This window comes from Bison bison, unplaced genomic scaffold (assembly GCF_000754665.1).
Source record: "Bison bison bison isolate TAMUID 2011002044 unplaced genomic scaffold, Bison_UMD1.0 scf7180017864178, whole genome shotgun sequence".
Lineage (NCBI taxonomy): Eukaryota > Metazoa > Chordata > Mammalia > Artiodactyla > Bovidae > Bison > Bison bison.
In genome coordinates, this window is record NW_011494750.1 from 313,174 (window position 1) to 325,671 (window position 12,498).

General features: G+C 52.0%; 1 protein-coding gene across 1 annotated transcript in view; it reads right to left on the bottom strand.

Moving 5' to 3' along the window:
• Positions 1–1,047: 1,047 nt before the first annotated feature.
• SYT13 (synaptotagmin XIII) overlaps positions 1,048–12,498 on the bottom strand; it is a 38,959-nt gene continuing 27,508 nt past the window's right edge. The window contains exons 3-7 of the mRNA XM_010842447.1: positions 11,575–11,718; positions 9,424–9,558; positions 7,637–7,938; positions 3,157–3,286; positions 1,048–1,352 (exon numbers count right to left, since the gene is read on the bottom strand). Of these exons, the coding sequence (XP_010840749.1) occupies positions 1,048–1,352; positions 3,157–3,286; positions 7,637–7,938; positions 9,424–9,558; positions 11,575–11,718 (1,016 nt within the window). The remainder of the gene's footprint in view (positions 1,353–3,156; positions 3,287–7,636; positions 7,939–9,423; positions 9,559–11,574; positions 11,719–12,498) is intronic.

Consider the following 12,498-nt stretch of genomic DNA (forward strand, 5'->3'; position numbering starts at 1 on the left):
CCCGGACTAAATTAACGTGCGCCCCGGATGGAATTCCTTCTCACGTGGCTGGTAGGCTGAGAAGGAAGGAGTCTGACTCAGAGGGTCACTTTGGTGATGCTGGTGGACATGACAACTAGTGCCCAATAACCAATGGGGGAATCCCACCTACTCCTGGTCAGGGAAGGGCTCCCCAAGTATAACATACACTGATTTTGAGATGAAACAATACACTTATTCAATAGAAAGCACAAAATTCAGTCCAAGAGCAGGATCCAAAAAAAGCGCAAACGAGAACGTTAAGAATTCAAATGATTAAAATGAAAAACGGAGGCTCCTAAATTTCACACTGTGGTTGAAATGTCCAGCAATTGGCACTGGCTGCCCCGGGAGTTGGGGGCCCGACAAGGACTGTGAAACCGAGTTGGGGGTTTTGCAAAAGGGATTTCTCCAAATGCAGTGCTTCAGCCTCTTCCTCCGAACCACTCTGTGCTTGTTAAAGACGCAGGCTCCTGGGGTCCAGCCAGGATGATGGATTTGGAATGTCTGAAGCAGGGTCCGGGAATCTGCTGGTGATTCTTCACACACTGTTTGGGAACTGCTGGGTTAGTGCCTTGGGTCAGTAGCACGATTTCATGTCGGCTGATTTTCCATCCCACCCTGACCATCTCTAATTCTTTTGAGATGATCCAGGATACAGCATTTCCGTCATCCTTTTTGACACGCTTATTTTTAAAAAGCCACATTCTTTGCATCTGTGATTTCCCCAATTCAGCTTTCTGTGCATCTGACACCCACTGCAAAACCTGCACACGGATCATATTTGATAAGCGTCTCTTTCAATAACACAGATCAGCAAAATGTGTTCCTTCTGACCCACATGTCCTGTCTCCGTCCTTGCTCATTGAGAAATAGGAGTGTGATGGGAGAGGAAGAGGGTCCTGGTCTCTGCACACACGTCTCTCTTCTGGTGTCAGAATGCGGATGGGGCACAAGAGGAGGGGACAGAGGGTAGTGGGGTGGGGGGTGCAGACTGTACCCCAGGAGGGCGGCGGCTTGGGTGGCTGCCTAGAGGTGCAGCTGATGCCACATGGCGATCTGCCGGCGTGGGTTCTTCAGCATCTCCTCCCAGTGGCTGCGCTCGGAGCCTGAGGCATGCAGGCCCAGGCTGCAGTGGCCGAGCACGCAGCTCTGCCCCTCAGCGCCCAGGCCCAGCACGTCCAGCTCCACACTGGAGGCCCGCAGCAGGTCATCCGGCAGCTCGAACATGATCATCTCGTTCCACACGGGGTTGATCTTGTGCTTGGCTCGTTTCGTCTGCTTCTTCTTCAGCTTCCGAGCCTGGTGCTTTAAGGTCACCTTGACAGAGACATCTGGGGAGGGACGGAGGAAAGAGACAGAGAGAGGGGACAGGAGTGAGCTTCTGGGGTCTGGGGCGGGGAGAGCTGGGGTGGAGCTGCCTCTTGGGGATGGAGAGACAGGGTCTCTGGCTCTAGATCCTCACTGAGGCTTCTGCTCCACCATCCCTTTCCCCCTACCTCATGGGACATGTATTTATTCAACAGAGGGATACAGCAAAAGCTCCTGCCTGGATTATGGAAACCAGATCAGAGCACAGTACCTATGGCTGGTCATTGGGTGGCCCATGATAGGGTCATGCTGAAGCACCGCTAGGAAACCTTTCTCAAGAGCCCCTCTGAATGCCTTCATGTCCCATATCAAACCAGGCCCAGGATGATGGTTCAGACATCCTGCAGCTTGATTTTAAACTCAGACCAGGAACACTATGCTATCCCTACATTTTCATCCGCTTAGTTCTTCATCCAAGCATTTTCGTCTCTTCCTGAGATAGCAGGTCTCCTGCTGGTTGACTGAGCTTTTCTCTTCTGTTCTTTTGCAAGTTTTACTGGAGGATCCCACCCCACGTGGAGGGTGAGGGCAGCCTGCCTTGACCCCAGTAGAGCTGCCCGGCTCTCAACCCCCACCCCAGAAGTCAGGCAGCAGGTTACTAGACAAGCTTTCACATAGCATCTTGAGGCTGTAGACTGGGATCGTGTTTTCATCAGTCAGGATTTCCAAAGCTAATGTGAGAATAATTGTTACTCTATATTTATTGCTATAATTATCACCCCCAGGTGGTTACTTTGTTATTTCAACAGAGATATTTGAGTGATAAAGTGTTGAGCTGTAATTGTCCTGACAGGAGCTATAAAAATTAAAAAAAAAAAAAAACAGCAGGAGGCAAAGAATTGTCTAGAGGGGATGAGGCAAAGGCATTGAGTTCTGACCTCTGGCTCAGGGATCTGTCAGCCAGACCAACTTGGGTGATTTTTCATTCGTCAAAAATCTCTTGCCCAAAGGTCCTGACTGCAGAGGCAATTCTTTATTTGCTTCCTGCTATAAATATCTATGTATTTATATCCTGCTCTGAGCACTTGGCTCCCAGTCCGGGTGTCACACGGCTGACCAATGCTGCTTTCTTTCCTGCTCTGACCAGAGAGGCTGTTTGGTCCTTAAGCCTTGGGGCCTGTGCTGGAGTATCCAGAGGGAAAAGCCAAGGCTTCCGGGGCATTGAAGAGATGTTTATTTGCGTATATGGGGCAGAGACGCCTCCTCAGCCTGTGCGCCCACACGCCTTCTGCCGTCACCCACACCCAGCTGGTGTGGGGATGGCAGGTCGACAAAGGCTGGGAAGAGAGAGGAGTCTAGGGTGGGTGTGGGGAGCAGAGTGGTGCTAGCTGAGACTGGAGAAGGGAAATCCCACCACCTGCCCAGAAGATGTGCCCAGCCAGGTCTGGGTGACAAAGTGGGGCCAAGCTTCCCCTACAGCCCAGATTCTCCACTCCCTGGCTACAGTCTGATCCTGGGCTTCCTGTGAACCGTGGATCAGGCTGTTCTTCTCACAATGGATCTGCAAGGTGGGAGCCCTAGGAAGCTGACCCCTGGGCGCTAACGGGTAGGACTGGCCCGGGAGTTAATGGACATGACTTTAGGGAAGTGAGGGTGTCCTTCAGAACTGGTTTGTGAGCTTGGGGGTGGAGGACACAGCTGAGGCTGACTCTACAAAGGTACTCACGTTCCAGGGCCCTGCTCACCCATCCCCACTGCCTCCAAGCGTCACCTCCATCTGTGCACATCCCTAGAGGGGCCCTGGCTCCCCTCTCACACGTCACTCACCCTTCCCCAGGAGCTCCTTGGACTGGTTAGAGTGGAGGTTCTTGGCCTTAATCAGCACGACTAGGAGGCGGTTGGCGGCCGGGAGGTAGCTGATGGAGAGAAGGACCTCTCCTGTCCCCGCAGACGGCTCCTGAAACAGAATCGGGGAGGCAGGAGGGCAGCCTCACTTAGGGATGCCCTCTGGCCCCGTCACTATCGCTGAGGCTGGGGTCACCCTGGAGTTGTATCCAGGAGGCATCGTGGAAATCACTTACCCATCAGGGCTGCAGAAGGGAGGAGGGCATAGAGAGATCCTACGCCAGCATGTGTTTCAATATGAGTTTCTTTCATTCGCCACAATTGTGATTTTCCAAACAGCTCGTATTCAAACCCAACGTACCAAACAGATCAAAGAGATGCCATTCAGGATGCGGGCAGGACAGAGGGCCAGGACTTCCTCTCAGTTCATCACCTGTGACCCCCTCAGGCATCTTTGCACAGAACCCTAGAGTTCTAGTTTGAAAACCACTGCATTGACTGATCAGGTTCCTGGAGCAGCGGGATGTTGCAAGGCATTACTCTGGAAAAGAATCCCTTCCAGCCCCTGCAGGGTTGAGAGATGTGATGTGATCACATCAATAATGTGACGCACTAATGCTGAGCAGGGCTTGGCTTGGCCTACAGAACGACCAACCATGTCAACAAAGGCCAGGCATACGGTGGGAGCTAACATGCCACAGACACTCCCAGGAACTGCGCTTTGCTGAAGCCTCCAAGAAGCATCCAGCGTGTCCAGCCGCCTGCCCCTCCCCCACCCCCCACCGTCTGCAGCTTTACAGAGTCTCTCCATTGAGATTCCTGCAAGAGTTTGTTTGGAATTTCAACAAATCCACTGAGGGCAAAAAATAAGCGAGAGTCCCCACAGGAGGCAGGTCATAGTCTAAGGGTAGAGAGAAGTGTATGGACTCCAGAATCTAACCAGCTGGGTCTCAAGTCTGATCTCACCATTTACTAGCCATGTGACCTCGGGCAAGTTATTTCACTTTCCCAAACCTTCATTTCCCCATCTGTAAGATGGGAACCATAATATCTCCACCCAATAGGGTGGTGAAAATTAAATGAGGAATTATTTAACGGCTTAGAACAGTGGCTGGTGCACACGACGGCATCTTTACCCTTGCTTTGATGATTATCATCAGTTATCAAGAAAGGATAGTCACTACTTCTTGAGAATATTAATTGGGAACAATGTTTCCGGGTGAAGGGGAGACAGGGTTTGGGGAGTAAAGCTGGAGGATGGAGGAGCTGGCCAGCCCTCTGCTTGGGTCATACATTCGGAAAACATGTCTTCAGTATGACCGCAACAATTCAGTTAGCCCTAGGTGGCTGGTCGTGTGATGGAATGTTTCTGGGAGTTGCCAGGAACTTTGGTAGCGGCATTAAGGGTAGCAGCTAACACAACACACTCTGCTAGGTGCAGTTACGATACCTATCCACTGAGGCTGTCATTCGCACAAAGGTATTCCCAGCACCTGGTTCACAGCTGACACATGATACGTGTCATGAGAAGGAAGGGCGAGGCATCCAAGGGTAAGAGGGATACTGACCTGGTTCCCATTTTAAGTCTGAGTCCCTGATGCTCAGAGTGGGCTTCACTGCCTGAGCTCACGTAACCAGTGCGTGCGTGTGTGTGTGTGTGTGTTAGTCACTCAGTCGTGTCCGACTCTTTGTGACCCCATGGACTGTAGCCCGCCAGGTTCCTCTGTCCATGGAATTCTCCAAGCAAGAATACTGGAGTGGGTAGCCATTCCTTTCTCCAGGGGATCTTCCCGACCCAGGGAATGAACCCAGGTCTCCTGCACTGCAGGCAGACTCTTAATGGTCTAAGCCACCAGGGAAGCCCCATGAAGCCAGTTAAGTAGTGAAACTGAGCCTCGAATGGGGGGTCTGGTCTGATGGCAAAGCCCAAGTCCTAAACCTGTGGTCCTCCAGCATCCTCGACAGACAGACCTCTCCTTTCACAGTGAAGGAGCTGAGCTCAGGCGCCTGTCCAGGCGCCCAGCTGGGTGTTGCTGACCTGGGATGAGCACCAGGCTTCTGCTTCAATGGCACTTCTTGGAGGTCCATCCACAGGTGTTGGCCTGGGCTTTGGCCACATGGTGCCCAAGTGAGAGGAGCCTGGACCCCGCAACCTGTGAAGGGCTCTGCAGCTCTGTGCAGGGTGCCCAAAGCCCCAGACGAGCCCAGGTGGCGACACCACAGCCACCTGCCCCCTCGGCTCTGCTATTGAAAGTACCTGCTGACAAAAAAGAACCCTATTTCTTTCGCCATCCTCTCCCTGTCTTTTCCTGCTCCCCATCTTTCTCGTGGGCTCTCAGGGAATCGCTCCAGCTGTCCTTGGGGTGGGCCACCCCGTGGTCCCCGGTGACACACATGCCACTTTTGGCTGGCCATCTCCCGGTGAGAACTGGGGCACGGCCGGCACTTCCTTTAACCCATTCTGACCAAGAGAGTAAAAACACGTGGGCTACAGCAGCTGATGGCTCCACCCACTTTGTTCAAATCAGCCCGTAGGATCTGCTCTGGATGGTCAGGCAGAGGGGCTCCGTAGCCAGGCCTTGGGGCTCTCCCTTACCACTTACACCGAGAGCAGCGCCTCTGACTTCTGACTCCATGCTGCCCTCTGACATTGTTCTTATCTGTGGCAAACAGGCCAGGGGTCCAAGCGCATGCAGGAGTGTATTTGTGGAACAGTGATGGCTACAGTGAGTGCGATGATCGAGATGAGTGAGTCACGAGGGTGGGTCTTTGTCCTCATCTCCTGAGCTCTCAGCTTCGGGCACACTGCCTGGCACGTGGTGGAAACCAGACAAGACCTTTGTGGAATGAATGGGTAAGTTTTCTTCTAGGGGAAAGGGGAGAGGCAGGCTAGGTGCCTGAGACTTCTACCTGTTGGACTGCCACCCTTTGCGGGCAGCACCAAACACTCCAGAGGCCTGGAGGGGGAGGCCCTCCGTCTCCTGAGGAAGCTGGGTTACCAGCTGAAGAAACCCACATGTTGGGCGCCTCTTCCCAGGGGCCCCGGCTGTGATTCCACACAAGTCCCAAACTGCACACTAATTACAGAGTGTGCTGGGGAACAGCCTGGTTCCAGCTGAGAGTGGCTGTCAATGTTTATCAATTTTCTGAGCCTGGGAAAGAGAGGAAAAGGAGGCAAAGAAGAGATCGCAGCAGATGGGGAGCGAAAGCATACTCTCCCCCAGCGGTGTCCACCAGGAAAGGCGCCTGCTGACCACAGCTCCTGTGCTACCGGGCACTTATGTCCCACGGCAGCAGCAGGACAACGCGGGCTTTACCAGCAGACTGACCTGGCCTCAAGGCCGAGCATGCCAGGTTCCAGCTGGGCAACCCCACACTGGTTACTGAGCTTCTCTAAGCCACACTGCTCTTGCCTATCAACGCATACTCCTGTAATCAGTCCTGCTTTGCTCATTAGGGGCAGAACTTAGGTAAAGTTTCAAGCATAGCAACTGATAGATGGTAAGCGCTCAAAAATTACTACTCTTCTTCCTATTTTTATTACTCATGGGAGTCGGCAAACTTTTTCTATAAAGGGCCAGATAGTAACTATTTTAGGCTTGGCAGGCTATATAGCCTCCAGAGAAGGCACTGACCAGCTGGTTGAGAGACTGGCCATCCAGAAGGGTCCCTCTAGGCACCATCATGGTGGGCCCTTGGATGAGGGCGTAAATAACCACACACTGCCCCGCAGCCCTGACCCTCCTTGACCTGCTCACTGCCCTGGCCTGTGGGGATTGGTGGTTGGCTCTCCAAGGAACCTCTCTGGACAGCGCGACATCTCAGCAGACGCTTGTTTTCCACTCACGGCTTCGGCAGCCGGGGAGGGGTGGGGAGACCCAACCTGGGTCCCTAGCCATGGTCACTCCTTCAGAGTCCAGCAGAAATGGCACTGCACACCAGGCTTTCTAGAACTCTCTGTCCCAGAGTACTTCAGTTTGGCCCCTCTTAGACGTCTTGTGTCAGACATCCTCAGTATCACAGCCACCACCATCATCGCCGTCTTTTGTGCCAGTTTCTCCCTCGGGCCTGTACTCTCTACGAATAGAGGTGCTCCTCTCCCCTGCAGTGCCTGGCACGCAGCGGATGCAACAGGGAGTGTGAATGGTTCTAGATGGGGATAAACATCGTCAGCACCAGAGTCAGGGCGCTCACAGTGAGATCTTTTCCATGATGGTGAGGCCAGGGGTAGGGGTGTCTGTGCCTGGCAAGCTAGAAGCAAGACTAGACCCCAGGAATCCCCAAATCCTGGGCTATCAGTTTCCTCTAACCGCCCCCCGCCCACCCTATTCAAGACTCCACCTCACTTTTACACCCCGCCTCCCTGCCCAGACTCCCATCCCCAGGCTGGGAAGGTCTCCAAGCTCGTTTCATGAGCACTGGCCCAGTCATGCCCTGCCACCCCAGGGAGAGGCGACCCTACCTTCACTGAAGTCTTCAGCTCGCCCCACTGGGCAGCCCCCAGGGGCACGGACACCCCATCCAGGCCGAGGCGCAGCTCCCCGACCACACTGTGGCGGGAGAAGCGGTCGCAGGTCCTCAGGGTCAGTGTCAAGGTCGCTGTGGGGAGCTCCTCCTCGGCCAGGGGGAGCACCAGGCCTTCCTCCCACATGGTGTGCAACTCCCGCTTCTTGAGGGCCGTCTGGGCCTCCACGGAGCCCATGCTGTTGGCCACGCTGCCCTGGACGTAGCAGTCACAGCCTCCATCGTGGTCGCTGGTCACAGCTGCAGCCAGGGAGAAACAGGCACAGACGCGGGGGGCTTGTCAGGGACAAGGGGAGGTGAGAAGCATGGCCCTGCTGTGAGCTGCAGGATCTGCCTTCGCGGCCATGACCTTGGGGGTCTGAAAGAGACCCCACTGGGGCTGGCTGACCGCACTGGCTTTGTGAGATAGCCTTTGGGGAAGCCGTTCGGAAATAGGAGATCCTTCTCATTATTCCGAGATTTCTCCAAGGGGCTTGGGCCCACAAACTGCTGATGATTTTTATTAGGGTTGCTGTGGATACCGTAACTCACTTGTTCTCTATTTTAAATATTTATCACATAACCACTTGTGATGTGAATCGCTGGGCCACAACCTCATGAGTGTTGTTTTATGTTCTGAACCTCAGTGTTTTTAATGCTTTCCCAGTGGAGCTTTCCAGTTTGCACCTGGAGAGCTTTCATGACTGGTTCCTCAGTGACAATGTGTGAAGTGGTATCTAGTGTTACCCAGAACGAGAAGATAAAGAACAGAGGCCAGTGTCCTAATAGAAAGAAACCTGAACTGAGCTTCAGGGAAACTGGCCTTGTCCTGACTCTGGCACCAAATAGCCAGAGTGATCTTAGACAAGTCACTTGATGTTGTTAGACTTTAGTTTTCAAAACTGTAAGATGGGACTATTGTTAAGACAAAACGTAAGAAAGTCTATGAAATGCTAAAAAAAAAAAAATCATAAAAGAAAACTAAAAGGAAAAATACTCCATCAAAAAAGCAAAATTAAATACAAAACTCCAGTTTTTCTTGTTCCCAGCTTCTAGTTTCCAGGCATCACAGAGTAGCCCATTTTTAGCCCCATGTCCTTTGCAAAGTCTTAGCTTTGTTTGCCCATGGTAAAATGAATTATCAGGGTAAGGAGACCAGGCACGATCTGATCCCATAGGAAAGACTGCTGGGTTCTAGGACTACAGAAGCTTTGCTGACCATTCAGAACACCCTCTGTGTCCAGCGCAAAGCCCTGTTCAATGTCAAAGGCATCTGTGACAGAGATGACTAGCTGTTTACCAAAACAAACAAACAAACAAAAAACCAATTCTTTTAAGTGGGAACCCAGTAAGCCACTTTTCCCAGCCTTCCTTACAGTCAGCCGTCCTGTGACTTGGTTTCAGCCAATGGGAAGTAAGCATACGTAGGATACAGTTTCTAAGGAACAGCTGTGCCCTCTTCCTGTTCTCCCCATCTTTCCACCTGCTGGGAATAGGCCACAAGGAGGCCTCAGAGAGAAAGAGTCTGGTTCCTGAATCACTGTTTGGAGGAAAGATGGCCGCCAACCGGGAATCCCCAGTTTGGACTGGTATATGAGAGAGAGGAAAAACCCCTGTGTATCTGAGGATCGCAGGCCTCAGGGGCTTGTTTGTTGCAGAGTGCTCCTCTAGCCCCCAGTGCTCCCTGCAGCCACAGATGCTCAGGCAGACCACACAGAAGGCCGTGAAAGTCGGCTAAGAGCATACCTTCCAGACGAGTCACAAATAGTTCGGCCTTCTGCCTGTCATAGTCCAGGCAGTAGTGAAGTTTGGGAGCTTGGTTCCAACTGGCGGCCTTCTCTGGGTTCCAGGTCTCCATGACACAGACATCCTCCACCACACCTATCAAGAAGGTAAAGTCATTACTGACACCCACACTGGGATCCTGTTTTCCAGCCCATAATTTTCCATCTCTGCCAGCTAGGCCACGAACCCAAACCAAAAGCTTCCTAACTGGGTGCAAAAGCATGGTGGCACCACCTGCGGTCCTGGGCATCAGCTTTCCAGGGACCATCACAGCCCAGTGGGCAAGACCTGGGCTTTGGTGTCAGACATGAGCTGCTACATAACAGTTATGGGATCCCGGACAAGTTACTTGACTTCTTTGAACCTCGGTTTCCTCATCTTTAGAATGGGAGTGACAGCGGTTCCTTGAGCATTAAATGAAATAAAGTGAGAAAAGCCCTTAGCTCAGGGCCTGGCCCCTGGTGAGTTTTCAGCAGGGGAAACTGTCACAGCGTATGTGGCTCCAGTCAGCCTGTGTCAGGCAAACCCTTCCCCAGCCCATCTCCAGCTCCACCTCTCTACAGAGTCCAGTCCATGCTCCCCAGGAGTTCATGGCTGGAAATAAATGTCAAACAATGAGTCAAGCTTAGGGAGAGTAGAGTGGACTTTAGTTCACTCTAAACCATGTTCAGTGATTACTTGCTGAATAAATGAGTGACCTTATCTTTAATTCAGTTAGTAAAACTGCAGCTATCACTCACTCTTCCCCTAACTTGGACTGTAGCCAAACATCTGGAAGAGTCTCATTAGTCAAGCATAATTCAAGGATAAAAGGATTCAGCAGCTGCAGCAGACTTCACTTGAAATAAATTGGAATTAATTTTTTTTTAATTTTCAGAATTAATTTAAAGGGTAAAAACATAGAGGAGTATTTAATTTTCAAAATGGTTCATTATCGGGTTCCTGCGAGTAGTGAAGAATCTCCCTGGTGTGTCTAAGCAAGGAACGAATTGACCAGGATGTGAACAGCCATGTGGAAAGCCAGACACACAAGCACGCAGGACCCAGGTGGCTTGGACAACGGCAGCGGGGTCAGCGCCAGACGGGGCTCGCCAGGCACCCAGCGCTGTCAGCTCTCAGACTGCCTCAGCCTTCAAACTCCAAACCAAACCAAAGCCAGCACCCTGGGAAATGCGGGAGTGGATGCAGCTTCAAGAATCAGGACCCTGAGCCCGACAAAGGGCCAGTGAGGATCTTTGCTTGCAGGAGCGGACTGAATTCGGCACATCATGGGGACATGATCCAGTTAACGCTGGACTGATCCAGCGTTCTCCTCCCTTGCACCCTCTAGCTTCTGCTCAGTACTTGCTGAGCCAATTCACCCTTGCTAGATTGGAATCCCACCCCAGTACTCTTGCCTGGAAAATCCCATGGGCAGAGGAGCCTGGTAGGCTGCAGTTCATGGGGTCGCTAAGAGTCAGACACGACTGAGCGACTTCACTTTCACTTTTCATTTTCATGCATTGGAGAAGGAAATGGCAACCCACTCCAGTATTCTTGCCTGGAGAATCCCAGGGAGAGGAGCCTAGTGGCTGCCGTCTATGGGGTCGCACAGAGTCGGACACGACTGAAGCGACTTAGCAGCAGCAGCAGCAGATTGGAATCAGAATTCCACTGATTGGAATCAGTGGAATCAGAACTTGGTTGTTGCCTTCTGCAGTGGGGAAAGGAATGAGGAACCGGAAAGGGAAGACAAATGTGCTCTGAATCCTTCAGTTCCAGACTCTGAAGTGCTCTGCTACTGTCCTTGGTGGACAGTGCGCATGCCTGGCTTCATCCCAACTTTAAGAAATCTGGTGTGTGTGTGTTAGTCACTCAGTCACGTCTGACTCTTTGTGAGCCCATGGACTGCAGCCCTCCAGGCCCTCTGTCCATGGGATTTCTCCAGGCAAGGACACTGGGGCTCCCAAGACAATGGAGCCATCCTGTGAGTCTGATTCTGATAACCACTCCCAAGGTCCTCCTGCAAATTGTTCCCCACCCACCTTGAGAGCTCAGCTTAGCTCTCAAGTCCTCGATGGGTCTATTTTAATTTAAAATGTGGGCTGGCAAACCTGGAGGCTAAAGGCCAACCTGGATTCCTTTCTGCCTCAGGTACTACCTGAATTTGTTCTTGAAGAAATGCCAGCGTAATCACTGTGGTCCTGGGCCGGGTTGGAGGAGGGGCCACCTGTTCACTGGCCAGCGCGTGGGTGCTGGCCCCCGACCAAGAGATGCCTTAGGAGTCAGGTCAGCGTCAGAGCAGGTTTCCACCATCCCCCTCTCTAACCACACAGAACAAAACCCCAAACCACATAACAATCCATTCTCCTGGCTGGATTTTTTTTTATCTCCTTATAAAAGTCTGTGTGCTCTGTTCCTTTGGGTTAGGGACTGTCTCTGTTTCCATATCTGCCCCAGGGCCCAGCAAATTGCCTTACACGGAAAGGCGTTCCATTCTTGATGTTGATGAGAAGGAGAATGGAAATAATAATATTAACGATGCTTTGATTATATCCTTGTGCCAGGCTCTGATCTAAACACTTCATATGCATTGTTATATTTACATTTTACAACAGCCTTACTGGGCAGGTGATAGTGCCATCTTATTTTATACCCAGGGAAACTGAGGCCCAGAAAGATGATCGATATGACCAGGGTCACACAGTGGGTACATAAAAGGGGAGAGAATTAAACCCATGACTCTGAATGAAGCCCATAGTTTAACCACAACTCTTTATCCCTTCTTTGTAGTTGTACACACAGCTTGGAAGGGACTCTCCATTTCCCAGTGGAAAGCTGGAGGCCTTGCAAAGACACAATGTGGGAACACGTGGGGAATAACGGAGTGTAATTCCAAAGCCTGGTGCCCTCTGCTCGCCCAGTGTCCAACGCTGCGGACACGGGCTGGCCACGCCCACCAGCTAGAGATGCTTTCCAACCCTGCTGGGTATTGTCCACACAAGAGTGAGGGGCAGGAGAGCCCTACCATTCTGAGGAAGGACGAACAGCTCCTCT